This window comes from Garra rufa, chromosome 17 (assembly GCF_049309525.1).
Source record: "Garra rufa chromosome 17, GarRuf1.0, whole genome shotgun sequence".
Classification (NCBI taxonomy): Eukaryota; Metazoa; Chordata; class Actinopteri; order Cypriniformes; family Cyprinidae; genus Garra; species Garra rufa.
The window spans coordinates 21002409-21028165 of record NC_133377.1 but is presented as its reverse complement, the minus strand read 5'-3'; the positions used below and the strand labels follow the sequence as shown (position 1 = coordinate 21028165).

The following is a 25757-nucleotide window of genomic DNA, read 5'->3' as shown; positions in this document are numbered from 1 at the left end:
TGCATGAATCTTTGTTTATTAGGTATTCGCCTGAGGGGGGGAATATATCCTGATTTGTTTATTTTACCTATCCATATCATTAAGCAACCCATGAAGACGGACTGTAATTGAGTGTTTACATCTCGTCTAGACAGTGAGCAAAAAACCCAATCAGTATTCAAATAAAGGTAATCACATAAACGCAACTGTACCGGATTGAGCAATCTCATGATTATCTACACATGAATGCTTCAGCATATAAAAACACCCATATTTACAATTAATTTTAAATAGAACACATATATGTGACCCTGGACCATAAAACCAGTCTTATGTAGCATGGGTATATTTGTAGCAATAGCCAAAAATACAGCGAACAGATCAGAGAACAGTACAAAATAATACAAAAAAGCAGTTCATGACCCCTTTAAGAATAATCACAAATAAATGGCAAATAACACACTAAAAACCAGTCTTATGTAGCACGGGTATATTTGTAGCAATAGCCAAAAATACAGCGTATGGGTCAAAATGATCAATTTTTCTTTTATGCCAAAAATCATCAGGATATTAAATAAAGATCATGTTCCATTAAGATATTTTGTAAATGTCCTGCTGTAAATATATCAAAACCTTATCTTTGATTAGTATAATGCATTGCTAAGAACTTCATTTGGACAACTTTAAAGGCAATTTTCTCAATATTTAGATTTTTTTTTTTTTTTGCACCCTCAGATTCCAGATTTTCCAGTGGTTGTATCTCGGCCAAATATTGTCCTATCCTAACAAACCATACATCAATGGAAAACTTATTTATTTACAATTTCAGAAAATTGACCCTGGTTTTTGTGGTCCAGAGTCACATATTTATTTTTTTATCCACTTATATTTTTCCACCCTTTATGATTATTATTATTATTATTATTATTATTATTAGTAGTAGTAGTAGTAGTAGTAGTAGTAGTAGTAGTATTTGTTCTTCACTACAGTTAAAAGGGGGATAAAAGTGTCAAAATTATTATATATCTGTATGGTTCATAAGTGTATAATAATAACAGTTTCTTTAATAATACAGTAGGAGAAATAAATAAATATGATATAACAACAATAAATAACAACAACAAAAATAATAATATTAAAATTTCTTTAATAATAAATTAATAAATAAAGTTTATATATATTTATAAATATAGTATAAAACAACAATGAATAATAACAATAAAAAATGCTTAAATAATAGATAAATGTTGTTGTTCAAAAGTGTACGCTACTATTATTATTAGTAGTAGTAGTAGTAGTAGTATTTGTTCTTTGCTACAGTTAAAAGGGGAGAAAAGTGTCGAAATTATTAGCATCTGTATGGTTCATAAGTGTATAATAATAATAATAATAATAATAATAAAATACAATTTCTTTAATAATACAGTAGGATGAATAAATATGATAACAACAATAAATAACAAAAATATTTTTTTAAATAATAAATAAATAAAGTATATATATATACACGTATAAATATAGTATAAAACAACAATAAATAATAACAATAATAAAAAATTCTTAAATAATAATTAAATGTTGTTGTTCATAAGTGTACACTACTATTATTATTATTAATAGTAGTAGTAGTAGTATTCAACAGTTCTTCGCTATTGTTAAGGGGGAAAAGTGTCAAAATTATTATAATCTGTGGTCTGTAAGTGTATAATAATAATAATAATAATAATAATAATAATAATAATAATAATAATAATAATAATAATAATAATAATAATAATAGTACAATTTATTAAATAATACAGTAGGACAAATAAATAAATTAATATAGTATTTGTTTTTCACTATTGCTAAAATAGGAAAAATAGTTAAAATGATTATCCCCTGTATGGTTTGTTACTATATAATAATAATAACAACAACAATAATACAATTTCTTTAATAATATAGTAGGATAAGTAAATAAGTACATAAATAAATATTTGTTCTTCACTATTGTTAAAAAGTGCAAAAATTATTATCATCTGTATGGATTGTATAATATTATTATTAATAATAATAATATAATTTCTTTAATAATATAGTAAGATAAAATGTTGTTCATAAGTGTACACTACTATTATTATTAGTAGAAGTAAGATAACAATTTGGATAATTTGTTCTTCAAAATAGTCAAATTTATTACTGTCACGATGTAGGCAGGAACACACGAACAACGACGTAGTAAAAGACGAATATTTAATAAATCCAACGGAATACAAGCAGACACAGGAACAGCAGGGTAAGACATCCATATAACATCAAAGACCGACAAGAGTACAGGGGAAAACACACACCTTAAATACACACAGACTGATTACACATCCAGGTGGAGACAATGAAGGAGGAACCAAACACACACTGAACTGCGGGGGAGAATGGGAGAAACCAACATGAAGGTCCGGGGATGTGACAATTACATTAAATCTTCGTAAGTGTATAATAATAATAATAATAATAATAATAATAATAATAATAATAATAATAATAATAATAATAATAATAATAATAATACAATTTCTATTAGCATTATAGTAGGATAAATAAATAAATGTTGTTCATAAATGTACAATATTAGTAGTAGTAGTATGTGTTCTTCACTATTGTTATAGATAGATATTTATTTAAATAAATATTTATTTGCTTACAGAAATCTATTCCTTTTAACCAGACTATGAGAGTGTTTCATATGCTGTAACTTTTTAATGTTCTGTAACCCATTTTTGAAAGAATGGTGCACCAGATGTCCGCCAGCCCCTCGTGATGATTTGTCTAACCCTCATAATACTTGTTTGGATACATTCATCATGCATTCATTTTTTTTCTGAAGGATGCCTAAGTGAATATTTAAATAAAAATGAGCAGACCATGAATTTTCTGGTAAATATTAAAATAAACCAGCCACTGAGATGGCAGTTGTGTCTGGCATGATTCGATGCATCTAATATGTTTCAAGCTATAAGAATCAATTAAAAAAAAAGTGATCTGGAGATAATTTACATTGCAAACAGCTGCCAAGAAATCTCTGACATTTTCTCTCCTACTGTTGGAAGATGGACACTGTTATTATTAAAGGACTGTTTGAATAGCAATAATGTAAAAACTGTCAAGCATGACAAGTCAAATGCTTTTTTCATCTGATTACCTTATCTCTTCTCACAATGCATAAAGCGACGGCCTGCTATCTCTATTATTGGCGAGAGTGGGTTTCTGAGACATCTTTTTTGCATTCATCCAGAGAGTTTTTCGACATTATCGGGATTCGATGACAAACTGATGCTCGGACAAATTGGTTTTAAAGGGACCACTGTGACAGTCAGAAAATAACCAGTGTTAATATTTAATGCCGGAGTGTCATTTCATGTCCTGAAGAGGGAAATAGCTTCTGCGGCCTCAAGTTACAATGGTTCACTGACCCTAATGGAAGTGGCAGACAGGGCAATAAAACAAAGAATATCAAAATGAATAGTCAAGATCGTGTTTCAGTATCTCCTCTGGTGAAGCATACAATATCAAATAAATAAATAAATAAATAAATGCATACAGTACAGTACATACAGCTGATTCTTTTGCAGACGATACACAGTGCTGAATCCTCTAGCATTTTAAAACATACAATAGCATGTCCTCAATATGCAAATGAGTGCCTCATAATCACCTTGTTTTTGTCTCTCTCTCTCTCAATCACTGCTATTCTGCGTTCCTGTTTCTATCTAATTAACATCAACGGGTGCAATTATATGGCATTTAATTGCTTAAGGATAGACTGAAATACAATGCATAGCTAAAAGTATGTACTTGTCAGACATTTGATTTCAGAACTAATAGCATTAATTCCCTTTTGCTGCTGAAACAACAAAAACTCTTAATTTTACTCTTAATTGTACACATGAATGCAGGGATTGTTTCCTATTCATACACAAGACCATCAATAAGGCACCATCTATTAATATACACAACCTATATGACTTTTAATTTGGGAAAAAGTTTTTTTTTTAAAATAATAATAATAATAATAATAATAATTTAGGCTTTAAAACGATAAACAGAATGACAGAACAATGAATGATAGATAGAATAATAGAACAAGAGATAGAAAAATAATTAGAATACAAGAATGATAAAACAATAGACAGAACAATAGATAAAAGAACAATAGAACACTAGAACGATAGCTAAAATAGCTAAAATAATAGATAGATAGATAGATAGATAGATAGATAGATAGATAGATAGATAGATAGATAGATAGATAGATAGATAGATAGATAGATAGATAGATAGATAAAGATAGAACGATAGGTAAATGAACGATAGAATAGAACAATAGATAGAAAAATAAATAGAACAATAGAAGAATGATAGAACAATAGACGGAACAATAGATAAAAGCACAATAGAACAATAGAACGATAGATAGATAGAACGATAGAACAATAGACAGATAGATAGATAGAATAGATAGAAGGATATATAGAACAACTGAACGACAGATAGAGCAACAGATAGAATGAAAGATAAACAATAGATACAGCGAAAGAGAATGAACGACAGAATGACAGAACGATAGATAGATAGATAGAATGATATATAGATAGAACGATAGAACGATAGATAGAATGATAGATAGATAGATAGATAGATAGATAGATAGATAGATAGATAGATAGATAGATAGATAGATAGATAGATAGATAGATAGATAGATAGATAGATAGATAGATAGATAGATAGATAGATAGATAGAACAGAAAAACTAAAATTTGCTTCAAGACACTTCAGTCATGATTCATACTTGTCAGTGGTGTATTTTACTTCAGCTAGAGTTGGTGAAATGGAGAGGAGGTGGTGCATTGTCATGAACATGTCAGAATTGCAGTGACTGGATGCAATTTATGGTAAAAGCCTCAATGAGATGTGTTCAACTGTATAGCATCCCAAGATCAAAGAGCTAAGAGAGAGCAGGAGAGGGGGAAAAGAGACTGAATCCCAGCCCTCCTCTGAGGTTTGAAACACACTCACAGAGTGCACTTATAGTGAGTTGTGTGTGCATATGGACATAAGGTGCTAACTGGGTGATAATTCAGTTCTAGTGATGTATTTTTTTATTGCTTTTGGGAACTTGTGAGGTCTATACTTTGATTACTTCTGAGACAACATATGTCAGAGCACAACAAAATATTCAAATTAGACTCTGCAAACATCACTCAGTTTAAATATCTGGGGCGACGTTATGAAATTGCATTAGATGGTCCAAAAAACAAGGTTAAAAAGATAGACAGTTTTTGACCATAGTTTTAGGTAAATTTCTAAAAACAACATCCTTTAAAATCTTGAGCTGGTTTAAGCAAAACCTCAAACCACACTACATTTTGTTTGTATAGTTCGAAGCCTATGCTCAATTATGAGAGCAAACTAGAATTACCCACAATGCATTAATCGTTCCTCAGAGAAGGTGGTCACACTTAGAGGGGGCAGGGAATCAGTGAGGGAGCTGGAGGTTTAATTTCAGCCTGAGATGAATGACAGCTAAAACCAAGCTCAGCAACTCACACCCACCCACCCCCAATATCCCACTTACATCTAGAGACTGTGAAGCCTTTATATTAGATTTAAAACATACTTTTTAACTGTCCCTTCAATATTTGCTTAAAATCGTTCATGTTACTATGTTCTGCAATAAAAAACTATGCTACCCAATTCTACAACCGTTTCACTTTAGGAGACCATTAAATGAGTAGCAGAGGCTTTCTCACAATGCTGACATTTCCTTTGACCTCTCAGAGCAAAGTCACGTGGGTATACAATGGATGAACCAGTGTACAGGGGACAAATAAGGGAAGCCACACATTAAACAGTACAATGCCTGCACAAAAGGATAGAAATTATGAGTCAACCTGAAGAATAGCTTTTGTTACCATTCAGGCAGCTGCTTAACTGGATCAGAAGAGTTAAATGTCGCTTTCAGGCTTAAAGAAGTGCAATCAACAACAAATGAATCATACACTTCAGTTAGAAATCTGAAGGAGATAAGAGGCGGGCAATAAGTTGGGCAGTGTTTCAACAGTCAACGTGAAGTGCTTAGTACGCCAGCAATAAAAACACAGGAAATAATGGGCACCACTCAAGAGCCAGCTGTGTACCTCATATAAACAAACAAACAAACACACACACACACACACACACACACACACACACACACACACACACACACACACACACACACACACACACACACACACACACACACACACACAAAACAAAAATTCTCCATTCACAATCATTTAAAATTAGACAAGGAGAGGGGAAGACAATACTCCTAGGAAATAGTTGTTATAAATCATTAAAGGCACAGTTCACCCAAAAATGAACATTACCTCATGATATATTCACCCTCAAGCCATTCTAGGTGTATACGACTGTCTTCTTTCTGACGAATACAATCAGAGTTATATTAAAAAATGTCCTGGCTCTTCCAAGCTTTAAAATAGCAGTGAATGGCTTTTGAGATTTTGAAGCCCAATAAAGTCATCAATCCATCATAAAAAAAAGTGCTCCACATGACTCCAGGGGGTTAATAAAGGCCTCCTGAAGTGAATTGATGGGGTTGTGTAAGAGAAATATCCATATTAAAACTTTATAAATTGTAATCTCTAGATATCTCTAATGGTTGATAGAACAATAGTATGATAGAGCGATAGTTAGAATGATAAACTGACAGAATGATAGAATGAAAGATAGAACAGACCGATAGAACGAAAGATAGAACAACAGAATAATAGATAGAACGATAGAACGATAGATAGATAGACAGATGGATAGATAGATAGATAGATAGATAGATAGATAGATAGATAGATAGATAGATAGATAGATAGATAGATAGATAGATAGATAGACCATGAAGGATAGATAAAATGACAATGAACGATAGATAGAACAGTTGATAGAACAATAGAATGATAGAGCAATAGTTAGAGCAATAAACTGACAGAACAATAGCACGAAAGATAGAACAACAGAACGATAGAACGAAAGATAGAACAACAGAACAATAGATAGAACGATAGATAGAACGATAGAACGATAAATAGAACAATAGATAGATAGACAATGAAGGATAGATAAAATGACAATGAACGATAGATAGAATGGTTGATAGAACAATAGAATGATAGAGCGATAAACTGACAGAACGATAGAACGAAAGATAGAACAACAGAACAATAGACAGAAAGATAGAACGGAAGATAGAACGATAGACAGAACGATAGAACGATAGAACGATAGAACGATAGATAGATAGATAGATAGATAGATAGATAGATAGATAGATAGATAGATAGATAGATAGATAGATAGATAGATAGATAGATAGAATGACAGACAATGAACAATAGATAAAATGATAGATAGATAGATAGATAGATAGATAGATAGATAGACAGACAGACAGACAGACAGACAGACAGACAGACAGACAGACAGACAGACAGACAGACAGATAGAATGAATGATAGACAATGAACAATAGATGCAAATGCAAATGCATCGCTTCACTTCAGAAGGCCTTTATTAGCACTTTTTATGATGGATGGATGCACTTTATTGGACTTAAATATCTCAACAGCCATTCACTGCTATTATAAAGCTTGGAAGAGCCAGGACATTTTTTAATATAACTCTAATTGTATTTGACTGAAAGACAAAAAGTCATATACACCTAGAATGGCTTGTAGACTGTGCCATTCATGAAAAGAAAGCTCCAAAGAACTCCCATACAGATCATTCCAACACAGATTCTCACTTGCACACACACATAAAAAGGACATTCCAAACTGCATCTATAGCAGGACACCTGCTGTTCCAGTCAGACTATGGGATGGTGAATGTGGTGTGAAGAAACAGAGATCACCTTCTCTGTCTTTGCTGAGTTCTGCTGATGCTGCTCTTTTTGCTTATTTCCCTTTTTAATGAGGCTGAACTTCAAAGGACAGAAATGGATGGCTGATTGAGCTACGATTGTCTGTTTGTTTATTTTATGTTTGTTTGATTTTTTTCTTTAAAATTGGCTTTTAGATTCTCCACAGTTCTCTTCTCTGACAATGAGAGATCTGATGTAGTATGTAGACATGTAGACTTCATTTTTCTTGGGCTGTCCATGCTGTTCCATTAAAATGAAGGACAGCTGGAATTGTAGTCGGTGGCATGGAGAGAACCGAAGGCGAATAGAAGGGCTGTGTTATTGTGTCCCACTGTAATGAGAGCGGCGAACACTTCATCACTCATGCACCGACTCTCCCGCCGCACTGGATGATGGGTGTTTAGTGAGCGCGCTCCACTTCTCTCTGCTGATTGCTCCCTCTATGTACAAAACATTTATAACAAGCTTCTTTATTATTTTGTCCATGTTCTGTCGAGAAAGGTTCTGACTGAAATAGCGTTACAACCCCATCACTGCGAATTTAACCATCCGTATTACACCACAATGTTCTTTTCCAACAAGTGTGTCCATAACTGGCTGACCTCAATCTTGTTTCAAAGTGCTTCCGTTGTTTATTTATTTATTGCAAAATGCAGTGCATGTCATGAGGAGCAACTTAAAAAAAATAAAATAAAAATAGCCTCTTACAAAATGAATAGTACATAGATGTAATTTTGACTTTTTCATCCAATTCTGAAACTCGCAACTGCAAGTAAAAAAGTCCAGTTCTGAGGGGAAAAATTTTTCTCTTTTTATCACACAGTTCTGAGAAAAAAAGTCACAATTGCGATATAAACTCCAATTCTGAGGAAAAATTTTTGAGTTTATATCTCGCAATTTTGACTTTATAACTCGCAATTGCGTTATGAAGTCTGAACTTTAATTCATAGAATTGTTACTTTTTTAGAATTGTGAATACTTCTCAGAATTGCAACTTTATGTCCCACAATTCTAAGAAAAAAGTAAGTAAAAAAGTAAGAGACAAACTCGAAATTCTGAGGAAAAAAATTGTGAGTTTATATCTCACAATTCTGACTCTATAACTTGCAATTGCGAGTTTATATCAAGCAATTCTGGAAAAAAAAGTCAATTGCAAGATATAAACTCCAATTCGGAGAAAAAAAAATGTATTGTGAGTTTATATATTGCAATTCTGACTTTATAACTCAGAATTAAGAGTTTATATCACACAATTCACAATTGACACAATTCACAATTGCAATATAAACTCCAATTCTGAGAAAATATCTGAGTTTATATCTTGCAATTCTGACTATAACTTGCAATTGTGTTATAAAGTCATAATTGCGATTTATAAACTTTATTTCTTATTTCTTTTTTAAGAATTGCAACTTTTTCTTGGAATTGCAAGTTTATGTCTTGCGATTCTTACTTTTTTAACTCGCAGTTGTGAGTTTATATCACACAATTCTGAGAAAAAAAGAATTGACTTCATATTTCGCAATTCTGACTTTTCAACTCGTAATTGCGAGTTTATCTCTGAGAGTTTATAATTCTGAGAAAAAAGTCACAATTGTGAGTTTACATCTCTGTGACTTTATTTCTCAGAAATAGTCTCGCGATTCTGACCTAACTTAATAGCTTGATAACACTTCCTGAATGCTGATGATCAGATCTGGAGAGACTCATCCAGTGCTGCTCTTGAGGAAATGTGGAGGGAGTAGAGCTTAACAACAACACATAACACAGTTGAGCAATCAAGCTCCCGAATGGACTGAAGCCAACTCGCTGCATGCCATGACCGATTATACTTGTGGGATAAAGAGCTTGATAACAAAATTCACTCAGCGAATGTAATTCAATGACAACAAAGCTGACATTTTAGAGTGTACAATGATAAATCTCATCGAATGAACTGTGAAAGAATGCAAAGTCAACGCGACACCTGATTGGCTTTATTGTTCAAAGAGCATGAGAGAAAATAATGCAAAACAATTTCCTCTGTCATGTTTGCGTGGACGTTCAACAGATAACAAACTATAGCACTTTAAAGATAAAAGCACTGTATAGAGTATAGACCATGGTGATTTTTCCATTCGTAAACAATCAACTGGGACGTAACTTTACACAAGAATGGAAAGCTGAGCTGAACAACCTTGATAGATGGATGTCAGCCTCAATTTGTTTACATATGCCTTGCATTTCCCTATTTGTCAGAACATAACATCAGATTTCATTAAACCCCTCCCATCGCCTCGTTGACAACTGAAACCAAAACACGTCTCAGTTCAGTAGTTTCTTGGAAACTTTTCCAGACAACATCTGCAGCAAAACAACATCCAATATGGAATAGAGGGTGACTGCAGAAGGACTGGTGGGGAAATGAAGTGGAAAGGCAGATGTCTGCAGAGGACAGCAAAAAAGGAGGGGATGAATGAAACAGATGGAGAAGGTGCATGGCTTTGCCATCCAAAGGCACTGGCTACACATCTAACGGAGTTATTAGCAAAATCGTGACTCAGACTATAATCAGTCCTGTGACAAACTAGTTCCTCTTGCACAGATTCATTGAAAATGGTTTAAAGGGGACATCGGATGCCCATTTTCCACAAGTTGGTATGATTTTTTAGGGTCTTAATGAAATGTCTGCCAAATACTATGGTTAAAATTCCTCAATGATCATGTAAAACAACGCAATTTTTACCTTGTCAAAAACAGCTCTGGTCACAGCGACCCGTTTCGATGCATGTTTCTAGCCAGGATTCCATTACAGATTTTGTCAATAAAAACCAATTGCAAATTGACGCTGTTTCCATGAACTGATGTTTTGTGACTAAAACTGTATTTTTTCCTCTCGCGATAAATCATGAGAAACTGGAGAAAGGTGCCCTGCTATGTGCCTGACAGGACAGATTGGACTGTGTAATTACATAACAGTAGAGACCAAATCTTAAATCTCCAATATTAGCCAGAAAAAGTGCTTACTTTTCCTGGTGGAGGCTTTAGAAGCACTATAAAATGATATGATGTACAACTACTCCATGTTGTGAGTGGAAAACACTCCAGTAAAGCATATTTAACAGGACAATAGTGAGTCATGAATCATCCATGGTCTGCTCTGTGTGCTGCCACAGCTGTGGATGAGCCATTGGACATTGTAAACAATCCCAAATAGCATCATACACAATACTGCATAATTAGATTATGAGAATATTATGGAAACATCCATGTGTGCCTATGGGGAAAATGATAAATTACATATACTCAACCCTCTAAAGACCTATCTCTATATCTATATCTATATAATCTATATAACCATTTCCGTTATCTTGCAATACAAACACGGTATACATTAATGTATAGGGCTATAATTTACAAATCTTCTTAGTATGCTCTAAATAATGTTTTTTGAATAACCTAATCTATAATCCATCGAGCATCCACATATGCTAGACTTAGTCTAAAGCCTTGCCATTTAGATTATTGTAAACAGTCTCTTTGTCGCACAGAGTATATCTCCCGCACTTTAAATATGACATATTTATGTAATTCTTTAGAGACTTAACATTATATTTAATATGCAATATAAACGACACAAGTGCAGTGTGTCTAAACTCTTAAAAATAAAGGTGCTTCACGTTGCCATAGAAGAACCTTTTTTTGTCTAAATGGTTCCATAAAGAACCTTTCACTTCTGAAGAACCTTTCTGTTTCACAAAAGGTTCTTTGTGGCAAAAGAAGGTTCTTCAGATTATAAAAAAGTAAGAAAGAGTTGGTTCTTTAAAGAACCTTTGACTGAATGGTTCTTTGTGGAACCAAAAACAGTTCTTCTATGGCACCTTTTAAAGCACCTTTATTTTTAAGAGTTATGTGTCAAAGCTTTGGCATGACATACATAAAGATTAGGAATTGTTTGGATCATTGTGAAATCGCAATAATTGAACCATCTTGAAACAATATCACATTTTCCGCCAATTTTCCACCAAATTTACTTGTCAAGACGCATTCATCTCTCATAACCACTCACTTTGACTGCATTAACTGGAGGAGTTTGGATAGACGTGACTGAAGCAATATCATTCTCAGTTAAGTGTTCTGAACACTTGCAATACTGTCACAAGGCTCTCAAGATCCTTAAGATGTACTGAGGTATTGCGTTTCAAGCCGATGGTCTCATGCAATCAGTTTACATACATTTACATTAGAGAGCTTCACTTTCATGACACTTTCAGCCACTAAGTGCAAAACAAGCAATGAAGCCAACGAGGTAGGCAGTGTGTAATGGTGCATTGTGGGAAAACGGAAGTCTGGGGGCAGTTCCATCAGGGAGTATGGCTGAGTGCTCGCCGTAACTATGATGAATTGAGGGTCCCTGGTAACTCACTTACAGTAAGCCCTGCAGACCCAGCCATGAAAAATGACATGGATAAAATGTTCTCTCCCTTTCCACCAATGTTTGTCTTCTCGCTTTTATTTTCCAGAAAATGATCTATTTTAAGCTCCCAAAAGAAGAGCCAACAGAAGTATCTCTACTAGTTTATTAAAACATCAGGGGACAAAAAAACAAGTAAGTGATATGAAAATATGAACATTTTACAGTATTTTGGCAGAGATCCACTTGTATCAAATCACAATACCAGTATTTTCTTTTAGAAATGCTTTGATTAGACTGAAGCAAGTATATGTCTGCATGAAAATAAATAAATAAAGGTGGTGAAAATAAGAATGGTAGTGTGTAGATGTGAAAATAAAAGTTGTTGAGTGGGTGGCAGAATAACTAGATATTTGACAAGTTGCCATTTGAGTGGAGATATGCTAACCTTTCCACATCAACATCTTGCTACTTCCATCAATTTTTCTTGTTTTTCCTTTAATTTCCCTTGAATTGAGTCAAGTAAAATAAATGTTGTAATTATGCAAGCCTACACAAATGTTTTAAAATTTCAGGATGATCAAATAGTTTATAAAGGATTTTATCCAGTTCACATTCACACAGCACTCAACATTTTTACATACAGTAGTTAGCTAATTTTATTGATACAGATTCCAAACGTCCTACAACTTGGCATTTGATCTCATCGCTTCTTGGATTCTAAAAGGTCAAGTCAGATTACGGTTAGCTGATTAGACGGACAGACTCATGCCCAAACTCACTTATTACACACAGCTTTCACATCAGACTCCTAATGGTAAACCAGGTGGAAATCAAAATTCTATTTCTGCTCATTGCAAATGTCAAAGCAAAGCAGAGAAGCAAAATTGCAAAATTACTTTAACCCATTTGTGAACACAATACACAGTTAAAGTAAAGGGTTTATGTACACCTTACAGAATCTGCAAAATGTAAATTATTTTACCAAAATAAGAGGGATTATACAAAATGTTCAAAAGTTCAGAAAAATCCTTCAGGTCCCACAAATTATGTGGTTTTTCAACATTTTTGTGTTTTTGAACCCTTTCCAACAATGACTGTATGATTTTGAGATCCATCTTTTTACACTGAGTTTTTACACTGACTCATATCAGGGTTCAATGCTAAGGATTTTTTCTACCGACCCGATCGGGCCAGTGGTTAAGATTTTTACTTGCCCTGCCAAAATTTTCACTGGCCCAACCAAAAAATAAAAATAAAAAAGTTAATAGTTATTTCTTAGCCACATTTTAAATAATGTGTCAAAAGCCAAACATAACTATATTTCCTTAAATACAATTTACAATTTAAAAAAATATATAATTGTAAGGAAGTAAATTTATGCACAACAGTATGTCCAGGTTGATGGTCCTAGATCAGCAGTTAACTATACATAAATGTATACTCCTATTAAAGGAATGTTGTTGCAAAGAAGAAAAAATAAACAATATTAGTAAATAAAGTGTTATTAAGCAGAATTTATGTTAAAAATTTTGTTTTTACGGTGGTCGTCCATGACTTTTTTTTGCCTTTGTTTTTACCTTTTCATATGTTTAATTGGACTCAGAGGTGCCATGAGTGCAATCAAATTCATAAATTCATGTTATAAAATTTTGAATACAGAGATCTGCCAGCAGGTGGTGGCAAGAGACTGATTTAATTACTGAATCATACTATTCATTTGATTCGTTCGAACGGATGGTTAATTCGGGATTAAAGCAAGTGACTCTTAATGAATGGGAAATTGAATCATTTTACTAGATTCTTTTACTAGTTAGAAACAGGCGTTTTCCTTTTAGCTTCATAATTTGATGTTGCCGTCTCTTCGCTGTACTGGTTGTTACCAGGTTACGGAAAAAACAGTGCTTACAACATCCAATCAGATAAGAGGAACCGAAAAGCAATATGGTGTTCGCAACATCACAGAAAAGGTAGCATTTAAAGGCTTAAAAACACAAGCTGTTTCTCGATTCTAAGACTGTATTTGCACGAATTTGACAGTCGCAGGCAAATTAATCTTTAGTGACAAGGCAGCACTGGCCCGGTTGGGCCAGTGACGATCCTGTCTACTGTCCCGAGCGTCTCGCACGCTGACCCCGGGCCATCGGGCAGTCCTTATTGTCGAGCCCTGCATATGCAACTATTACATAAGGTTCAAACACTCATTGGGGCTTAAGAAGGAAAAAAAATGCACTAAGAGCCGGGGGTGTAAACTTTTAAACAGAACATTTTTCTTATTTTGCCTAAAAAGATATTTAGGCAGAAAAGAAAAATTTACCTTTCTCCATTCTGTTCAAAAGTACACCCCCCCCCCCGCTCTTAATGCATGTTTTTTTCTTTTAGTACTGCCCTTCAGAAGCTACAGAAGATACTTGTTTCCATGTTTCATGTTTCCCAGAAGTCAAAATAGGTTAAATTTGCTTTTCAAATTCAAAAAGGCTCTTAATGCTTTGTATTTTCTTCTGTGAGCATTTGAACCTTCTGTATTAGTTACATATGAGTCCCTCAGTTTTCCTCAGTGTGAAAGGATGGATCTCAAAATCATACAGTCATTGTTGGAAAGGGTTCAAATACACAAAAATGTTGATTTTTTTTTTAAACAGCAGGCAGTTTAACTGTTCATGACAAACAAGAGACTAATATATGCATGCATTTTGTATGATCCCACTTGTTTTGGTAAAATAATTTACATTTTGCAGATTCATTGTAAATAGGTATGTGAGTATTGTTAATGAAGAAATTCTCATTCATCCATAGGGATTTTTTTGTCTGCCACTATAATTAAAATCAGACTAAACCTTGAGGTTACCTATCAGAGAGGTACTATTTAGTTACTGCTACAGTGCCAGTTTGCACCACCCATGCCAAAAGCGGCAGGTGTTTCATTGTGTGCGAGACAGCGATCATCTGCGCAAATGCATTTATCCAAGCCGTGAAAATTTAGCCCACCACCAAAGAATCAACTAAGATGACAAACAGTCTTTTTGTGCTTGTTTATTCTCCATCTTTCGCTCCCATCTCCACCAGGTTCTCGCCTATTAGCATCTGTAACGCAGATCTAGAGCCAGAGCTCAGCTGCTGCATGGCTCAACCTGTCTGCTATTTATATCTCCATCAGAAAAGTCGCTATGCAATAAAGTATGGCACTGCTCAGCTCAGCTCCTCAGAGACAAGCTCGGCACTCAAGCGTGTGTCTAAGACATAACATAGTAAGGGATGGGAAAGTGAGCAAGTGACATACACACTGTAACTCAACCCATAATCTCAAACACAACTTTCTTCAATAGGAAATATATTTGGGTAGGAGAATAAAGACACAAACCGGCTCTTTTCATAGGAAGGCCTTTTATGGGTGGCACTGGACAGGAAGTGTATTACTCAGGTGTTGATTTAAAGCAGTTTAGCATAATGAGTGCAATCCCTTTGCACGTTTCAGGAAAGCTAAGCGGGCTATTACAGGAACGTGAGCTGTAGTGAGTAAGAAAGCATCAGGAACACACTGTGCTATTCCACTAATGTGTTTAGTACTGTCATCAGTTACGAGATTATCTGACTAAGTCTGAAATCAAAGGGCAGCTCTTCAGTTAATTTTCGAGCTCATCATCAGTTTCTTTGGTGTTACGGTCTAAATGCAACATCTAAGGAATACAAATTTGTCCATGGACACAAAAAAACAGAAGCTGCTGTCTCAGCATCTTCTGTCTAAAAGCTGCCTTTAGATATGAAAAAAGGGTTTGTGCCACACACCCAGGTAATTACAACCGCTCCCCCACGCACAGGCAGGCGGCAATCCATTCTTAGCAAACTAATGAGGTGCGTGAGTGCAAGCGTGCATGTGTGAGCAAAAGAAAAGGGAAAGAGAGAAGGGGGCAAGTGGAACAAATCACGCTGTCAGTCTGTCTTTTGTCATCTTTTGGTGAGCACTCATCAGGATTCTCCCCTCGCTCTCCAGGACCAAAGAATAAGAAAAGAGCGAGAGAGCACACAGATGCTAACCTCAAGCAACAAACGACAGCGGGAGGAGTTGACCTAGCGCAAAACTGCTAGGGCTGAAAACACTGATACGCACAATTAAAGAAGAGAAGCGTTGAAAATGGCAAAAACCATAAGACAGCTAAACAGCCATGCGACAAGGCGGACCATTCCGGGTAGGCGGCACTTGTCAGGCAGGTTGTTGTGAGCAGCTGGACCCGTACTCAAGTAAAGTACCCAGACAAGCAGCAGCAATTTGGCACTTGATGAATCCGAAAGTGAACTCCATTTCATCCCTCCTCATAATGGTTGCATCTAACTCGGCACGCAAAAATCAGGCTGATGGCTGGGCATAATTACAGCTTGATAGCCTAGGGAATGTTTGCACACTTCCATATGTTTTCCTCCTCTATTTTTCTCCATGATTAGCCATATCAGAGGACAGTAAGGAGGCAAAGATGCAGATGGATGCATTCTCCTCAGGATCCAAGAGTCTTGTTGCGCAGTCCTCAGGTGGCGTCTTTGGTATTGAAGTCTGACTGAGTTAAAATGTTTGAATTAACCGTTTGACACTTCGCCTCCTGCCACCAATAGATCCCCTATATTCTCCCGCATTGACATGCCCTTCCAAGACCCTTTTAACCACAGGGTCAAAGGTTGACCTAAAGAAAAAAATGCTGAAGGAGAAGGTGAAAGGTGCTGAAAGAAGGAAACAGAAGGGTGGACATTAGTGAATGGGGCAGTAAAGGCAGATTCACACATTCTGGATGGGCGGGGTGTATGGGGGAAGGGTCCTGCCGGACTCAATAGCTTCCTCCCACATGTACGCCAGCACTAGGCACAATGCTGACCAGGGAAAGAGTTCAACCCTGTCGATTAAGATCAGCGTGTATGTGTTATTTCAGGCAGCTGTAGGGCAGGGAATGGCCCACATAGAGGCCCTGGAGAGTGACGGTCATGCAGAGGTAAATCCCTGAAAGAGAAAGCAATACAGTGTGCAAAAAAGACTGTTTGCAATAAACTCTACAAAATGAAGTTGTGATCCCAATATGGCCTTCACAGCAATGGTGTTAAAAAGGGGTACTGTTTACAGTGTACGATTGGAAGATGCAAGGCAATAAACTGGGCCAGACACTTCCCCGGAGTCGTCGAATACAGCCTCACAGCCCTGAAAACAGGGACATGTAAAAACAAACTGCACTGTCAAATCCTTCAGGACTGAAATAAATTATAGATGATTGACAGCTTGCAGGTTTCCAACCACTCTTGGAGTCTAAAATTAAAGAATTTCTGCTGCTGTGCCTTTCAGAAATGCCTCCTTTGAATGTGAAATGAGCAACCTTCTCGAGTCCCAACCGGTTGTTGATATGTAAACATAGTGGCCATATTTGTTGTTGACGTTTTAATTTGTCTGAGGAGTGAAGTCATTCTGTAGTCTAGTTTCAATAAAACTGAAGAGGAACAGTGCTGCCACAGAACAAATTCTTCCTCTGCCACCCTTCTCCATCTAGGACAATCCAAGGCGAACTCAGAGAATGTTTTTCTTACAATAAACTCTCTGCTGACTGGTGAACATCAGCCTCTGTACTGATGCTCACTGCCAGGGCCATTTGTCATAGCCACAAAATTTATTGTGCTCTCATCAAAAAACGGATTTGGTCCCATATGAGCCTTGCAGATATGCTAACACTCTCGTACAAGTCTCTTCCCACTTTGCTGTCCCTACATATCAGAACACTAAAAATACTGAATGAATTATAGGAGAACTCTGAAAGCAAAGAAAAAATAATAACAACAACAACGGGAGGAGATGGATGCTTTCCATGAAAGCTTGAGGTTTGCATAACTGGCCTTGCTTGGGATTTTGCGGTCAAGCACTTGCCAAATACTTGTGCTCAGTTTTAGGACCTACTATGTATGGGAAATGCAAAAGCGAGACTGCTGAATGTAGGTTAACTTGCTTCAGCCAATCTGCTTGTCCTCCCTCACCCCATGTTTAATCTCCTGCACTCAGTCACAGTAGTGGGGGCAGGATACTGCACCACACTACCATGATATTCCAGTACTACTACAACACTACACTAAACTAGCAGATCAACGTAAAAGCATAATAGAATAAAAGTAACATTAACTCTGCCTTAAACCCTCACATAATTCGAGTTGTCGAATAACCACCCAATGTTTTATTGTGTGCTCTTAAAAGAATCTACATCCGATCCATGCATCTATTGGACACCTAGTTCTCCAGATTTGCAGCCCACACACTGATCAGGCTCCTTCTGAGTTATACTAGAGAGTTCAGAATTCACCATTGATCCTGCTGGATCTCAATCCTGTCCAGCCGTGAAGCTGTGCATTGATCAACTCCAGCAGGACACCAGTGGCCCCACTGCACCCTCTTCATTGATCCAGAGATTCTCCATCCATTCCCGCCTGAGACCCCGGCCAAATGACCCATCGATCTGTGGCCAGTCCAGAGGAACCATTTCAGCATCCCAGTTCGTCCTACCCCTCCCCATCCCAACGTGCACCCGAAACAGTCTCAACCCCTTCAGCCTATTCCAACCCCCCACTTCCACTGCCGTTGACGTCCCATACACCCCGATACTACCCCCAAAACCTATTAACACTCACTAACAACATTGAGGAAAAGACACCTGCTCTACATTCCACCAAATGCATATCTTAACCAGAGTATGACTCTGCAGGTACTCTCAAGGCATCATACTAGTTGTTTTGAGCTTTTGAAAAGCTCAATACTTATTCATGGCTGTAATTACTGCACAATCACACTAATCAAGTTCCTGCTTTCTTTAGAAAATCAACCATGCCTCTTATCTTTGAGGATGTACTATGGGGGCAACACATCTCATGAAAGTGTGGTGGGCTACCAGTGAAATCGAAGACCATCCCACACATTCTGAAATATCAAGCACTCTTCAGCCCAGCATATGCTTGAATATTCTCTAACAAAAACTAAGTGCCTAAATATACCATCACCTATTAAAAGTAACCTCCAATGAATGTACTTTCACTGGGACAATCTAATTTTGACTCTGGCATAAAGTCAGCATCAAATTCTCATCACAAACTTGTCTGACCAACAAAACTGACCAACATTTAAGATTTTCAGCATGGACTTAGGTTTAGATAAAACAGCCATACCTGTTTGCCAGATGTAGGTGGGTTTTGTGTTGGCGACTGTTTGCGTCTGGACATCCCGAAGCCCAAAAAAGAGCAGAGCTACTCTGAAGAGGGTGGCAAGAGCCCCTGCTGAAGTGCCCCCTCTTCTTGCCGCCCTGCTGGCCAACCCCATGGCTTCAGCCCGGCCAGATAGATCCACACGGCTCAAGTCTGGCCAAACAGACCCGCACGATCCACACACACTCAGCAGGAGATGTATGCACGAGAAGATGCGGCACAGGGGAAAGTGTGCCTGCTATTGTCCCTCTCACTCTTCTGTACGCAGTTCCTCCAGGAAAGGGTAATCCACTTGTCTCTCTCTTTCTCTACTAACTCCTCTATTTCCCCTCCTTTTATTTTTCTTCACTGTGTTCTCTGGGTCAGTGGAGAAGAATGAGGTCTGAGTGGAGGAGAAAAAATAAAAAAGCCAGAGGAACAATAGATCCCTCAGCTCAGCGCGCTGCTTGTGCGGCTACTGCGTCCTGGCTCAGCCTGGCTGATACAGCACCTCCCATTCCCCCCTCCTCTCTGTCTCTTTCTCTCTCTCGCGCGCTCACTCATACAGTCTCGCTCTCCTTTACTAATCCAGCATCCACCTGCAATCACTCTCTGTTATCACTTTGCCCTGCTATCAAGGGTTGCGCTATTCTTCACGCAATAGGGAACCCGGGGTAGGTGCCGGGGGCCGAGGTAAGAAGCACGTGCACCATTGTGGTGTGTGTTGATTTGGGATTGGTTGCTAGATGCGGAGACACCAGAGTCACTTGCACCAGCTGGGACTAAAGAGATGCAAAGCAAAGATAGCGCTGTGAGTGTGAAAGAGAAGCAAGAGAAAGGGAAAAGGTAAAGTGAGGGGGGTCCGAATCCAGGGATAGTGAGAGAGAGAGGAAGGCAAAAAACAACCGAATGAGAGTAGTAAAACCCCTCATGAATATTTAATGTGAGCTCACTCTGACCTTGATGATATTCAAACCATAGATGGGGTGCAGTGTTATGAGTGTTATGAGATACTGTCTCCACAGTCATTACTGAAACAGACTGGGGAATCACACCTTTCCATAAATGTTAGGAGCCTAGGTCGTCAATCTATTATGAGCAAATTCAAGGAACTGTTGTATAAAGAGAATTATAGAGATATTTAAAAAGATGAACCCTGCATATGAATATGCCTACTTTCTTGTTATATGTAACAAGCACTATGTCAAATGAGTAGTATGGAAATGCGGTAATAATGAAACAATAGGAAAATACAGAGATGACATAAGCTTTCCAACTGCATTTGTACTACGCAAATGCATACTTAAAGAACATAGTTATGATATTAAAATGTATTTAAAGCTCAAGAGGCTCTTTATCAAATGCAGTAACTAGATGTTCAGCTACATGAACAACAAAATGCAAATCTCAACTAGACAATGCAACAAAATGTTGCCATACAGTACATGACATATGGAAATCAGACTTTTTTTATGTCAAAAAATAAACCACACAGAATAAACTGCCAAAGTGCAGATAAACATGTGCATAATGGCAATGAGCAAAAATAAATACGCCAGTTGGTAATGTTTACATGAGCATACACATTTTTATCTTAGTAAACATACTTGCTAAATAAAGTAAACACATTAAAACTAGATATTTGCTTATTTAAGCTTATAAACATTTGCTACAATGCAAGAAAAAAAAAGTATTTACCTAGACCTGTCTTTCTTTCTTTCTCAACAACAGTTACTAATGTGTAACCCCCCCCCCCCATTTATATTCAGTCCTGGATAATGTCCGTTGGAGTCATTTCACAGTGATTAGGGTAATGAAGGACAATGCTCACCCCCTGCTAACCACCAACACAGAGAGCAAACCATGGAACAAATTAGCCAAGCTGTAGCATTAACAGACAGCAAGCACTCTGACCGGCCCCTACCCAATACACACACACACACACACACACACACACACACACACACACACGCACACATACCCATTCATATATCCTGGCATGGGGCCCAAAAAAAAAAAAGCCTATGTCAACTTCATATACAATCACAATACATCAAAAGAGATGTAACGGAATGACTGGGCTGAATACCCGGCCATTGATACAAAATGCATGTTATTGTTTATTTAGTACTGACCTGAATAATATATTTCACATAAAATATGTTTACATATAGTCCACAAGAGAAAATAATATTTGGGTTTATAAAAATGACCCCTTTCAAAAGTTTACATCCCCTTGATTCTTAATACTGTGTTATTACCTGAATGATCCACAGCTGTGTTTTTTTTTTTGTTTAGTGATAGTTGTAAATGACAACCCCCCCCCCCCCCCCCCGGCTCTTAATGCATACTCTAATGAACGGGTGGTAGAGACCGACACAGAAAAGAAGAAATTATAGTCGTTATTTTTTATTTATTTATTTTTTGTGCATAAAAAGCATTCTTGTAGCTTCATAAAGTTACAATTGAACCACTGATGTCACATGAACTATTTTAACAATGTCCTTACTACCTCTTTGGACCTTAAACGTGTCAGTTGCGTTGCTGTCTATGAAGGGTCAAAAAGCTCTTGGATTTCATCAAAAATATCTTAATTTGTGTTCCAAAGATGCACAAAGGTCAGGTATGGAACGACATCAGGGTGAGTAATTAATGACAAAATTATTATTTAGGGTGACCTATCCCTTTAGATCGTAAATGAAAACCCTACTAATCAACACAGAAATCTTGGGAAAATGACAAAGCTTGGTTCTAATGGTCAGGTGGGCTGCAGGGGTTAGTGGCTAAGCTTAAGGTGGCCAGAAGCCAGAGCTGATGTACCTGGACTTTATCCAGATACTGTAAATTCGGAACACAAATAAGATATTTCTGAATAAATCTGAGAGCTTTCTGACCCTGTATAAACAGCAACACAACTGACGCATTCAAGGCCTAGAAAGGTACTAAAGACATTGTTAAAATAGTCCATGAGACATCAGTGGTTCAATTGTAATTTTTTGATGCTATGAGTATACTTTTGTGCACAAAGAAAACAAAAATAACAACTGTATTCAGCAATTTCTTCTTTTCAGTCAGTCTTTGATGTGTTTACAAGTGTACCGCAAGTACCATGCATTGTGTACTCTTGTGAACTCTCGTGAAAATTATTTTATTCTCGTAGCTTCATAAAATAGTGTTTGAACTACTGATGTCACACGGACTATTTTAACAATTTGCTTACTACCTTTATGGGCCTTGAGCGTGTTAGTTGCGTCGCTGTCTATGCAGGGTCAGAAAGCTCTCGGATTTCATCAAAAATATCATAATTTGTGTTATGAAGATGAACGAAGGTCTTACAGGTTTGGAACAACATGAGAGTGAATAATTAAAGACAGAATTTTTGGGTGAACTAACCCTTTAATACTTTGTTTTCAATAACTCTACTAATAGTGAATCCTTTTAAAACCAGCAACCTTAGTGTTGCAGGCCACAAGGCTAGAGCTGTCTTCAAGTAAAGTTAATGATCCTATCCATCCTCTTCCCCAGTTGATGTGAGATACACTGAAGAAGCCAAGAGAGAAAGACAGCTCTGATTAGTGACAATCAGCTGGGTGGGATTACAGATACAGCTGGCCTTCTTAAAGAGTCAAAACAGACAGTGCTTAACTCAGTGATAAAACCGTGCTGTCTCATCCATGGACACAAACACACATGCAAACATGCCACACACACAGGTCTAAAGCTCAGCATGGGAGACACCGATATCCATCACTGCTGTACCTTAATACTAGAGCTCAGCTAAAGAGAAGAGGAGGGGGGTAAAAGGGGGTGGGGAGGAACAGATTGAGAGGAACAAAGCAAAGCTTTTGAGGGCAAAAGAGTATGGCAGAAACAGGGATAGAAAGGAAACAGACCAGGGAACGAGACAGATGGACAGAAAAAAAAACAGAGGGAAATTGAGAATGAAAAAGTGTGTAGGAGAGGCTGTGTTTTTTTCTCTGCTTTTGTAGAGACGCAGCTTTATAATGAGGAGCGATGTGAGCGTTGTGTGGGGCGTGATGAATGGCAGTACAGACATACGGTCTGCCACAGCACTTCCCTCTGATCGTACCTGATTATTGTGTGTGTAGGAACACATTCCAGTGAGCGCCTTGTAGAAGATAATTCAGCACCAGCAGGCCTGCACAATTAAGCAAACAAAAGCAAAACACGTTATCATGAAACAGGTGCTTATGCAGAACATGCTTACGGTGTGAACAATGTGTGAGAAATGCATGCTACAATTAGTCTACCTCAGCACAATTACACTCCACGTGGAAACACTGAACATGAAATGATTAACAGAATTATACATAAAACGGATAATGCTGACTAGGGATGCACTGATATGCAGATTTTCACAAATATAGACCAATAATACTTATATTCTGAAGCCAAATTCCAATATATTGACATATCAATCTACATTGTGACTGACTAAAAATGCTTAAATCTTAAAAAATTTAGACCTCCCTGTTTTTATTAATTTGTTTGTTTGATTGGTTTTATTTTCTAAAATCTCAGATGAAACTGGATTTTTTTTTAGTTTAAAAATATGTAATATTTTTGAAATAATCAATTTGAAGTTATTCATTGTAATTATAATTTATTTACATTTTTATTTACATTTTTTCCTTTTTGTCTTGAGGCCAACTAGAACTAATATGGGGTCATATGATCATTTGTCTATAATTTATCAGCTTAAAATGTATACACATAGAGTTGAAGTCAAAAGTTTACATACACACTGCAGAATCTGCAAAATGTTAATTATTTTACCGAAATTTACCAGGTCCCACAAATTCTTCAGTTTTTCAGCATTTTGTGTATTTGAACCCTTTCCAACAATGACTGTATGATTTAAAAATCCATCTTTTTATTACAGAAGGTTCAAACACTCACTGATGCTTCAGAAGGAAACACAATGCATTAAGAGCCGAAGGGTGAAAACTTTTGAACAGAATGAAGATGTTATTTTTTCTTATTTTGCCTAAATATTTTTTTTTTTTCATTTAGTACTGCCCTTCAGAAGCTACAGAAGATACTTACATGTTTCTCAAAAGTTAAATTTACCCTGATCTTCAAGTTCTAAGTTCTTTTCACCCCCAGCTCTTAATGCATTATTTCATTATTTTCACTCCTTCTGAAGCATCAGTGAGTGTTTGACCCTTCTGTAATGTAGATGTAGATTTCTATCATTTAAAAAGTGAACTAAAATTTAACCATAACATAACTGGCTCATAATATAAATGGGTCAGGGGGCCCCCATTGCTCTATGTGGGCCGTATATGGTCCTGTAAGTCAGCGTCTATATTAATGTGCCAAGTTGCTAAAGTTAAGCCCATGAACCGTACTACTTGGCTGAAGAATTGTTTATTCTAATTAATATTAATAAACGTAATGATTTATTGAAACACTAGTCACTTTTATCATACGTGACCCTGGACCTGGTCTTAAGTAGCACGGGTATATTTGTAGAAATAGCCAAAAATACATTGTATGGGTCAAAATGATAATTTTTTCTTTCATGCCAAAAATCATTTGAATATTAAGTAAAGATCATGTTCCACTAAGATATTTCGTAAATTTCCTACTGTAAATATATCAAAACTTAATTTTTGATTAGTAATATGCATTGCTAGGAAATTAATTTGGACAAATTTAAAGATGATTTTCTCAATATTTAGATTTTTGCACCCTCAGATTCCAGATTGTCAAATAGTTGTATCTCGGCCAAATATTGACCTATCCTAACAAACCATACATCGATGGAAAGCTTTTTTATTTAGTTTTCAGATAATGTATAAACCACAATTTGTAAAATTGACACTTATGACTGCCAGAGTTTTCAATAGCATGTTATTTAGTGTGGAAAAAAATGGTGCTTTGATCTGTATGAGTTCTTAGTTACTTAGTTATGACATGAAAAAAGTATCCGCTCTCAAAGCTCCTGAGTGTACACAACTTTGTTGAAAATCTCATCAAAACGTTAAATACATAGCAATTTACAGCTAGTAAGCTCCCTGAAGCAATGGAGTAATGGAGCGATAGCTCTCTGTGCACCTGCCAGCATTGCCCTGGGCAGCAGTCAGCACGCGGTCACGTGGATGAGCGAGCGGAATAATCGACAACACTAGTCTGCAGTGAAGCCTCATTAAGAGAGAGGACAAAAGAAGTGACGGCGTACTAGTCAGGTGTGAAGTGTCTCCCACAGGA

General features: G+C 36.6%; 1 protein-coding gene across 1 annotated transcript in view; it reads right to left on the bottom strand.

Annotated features, from left to right (window-relative positions):
• The window catches only part of thsd7aa (thrombospondin, type I, domain containing 7Aa), a 143406-nt gene extending 123747 nt beyond the window's left edge, over nucleotides 1-19659 (bottom strand). Inside the window, exon 1 of the mRNA XM_073821438.1 lies at nucleotides 19509-19659. Coding sequence (XP_073677539.1) covers nucleotides 19509-19659 — 151 coding nt within the window. The remainder of the gene's footprint in view (nucleotides 1-19508) is intronic.
• Nucleotides 19660-25757: the final 6098 nt, after the last annotated feature.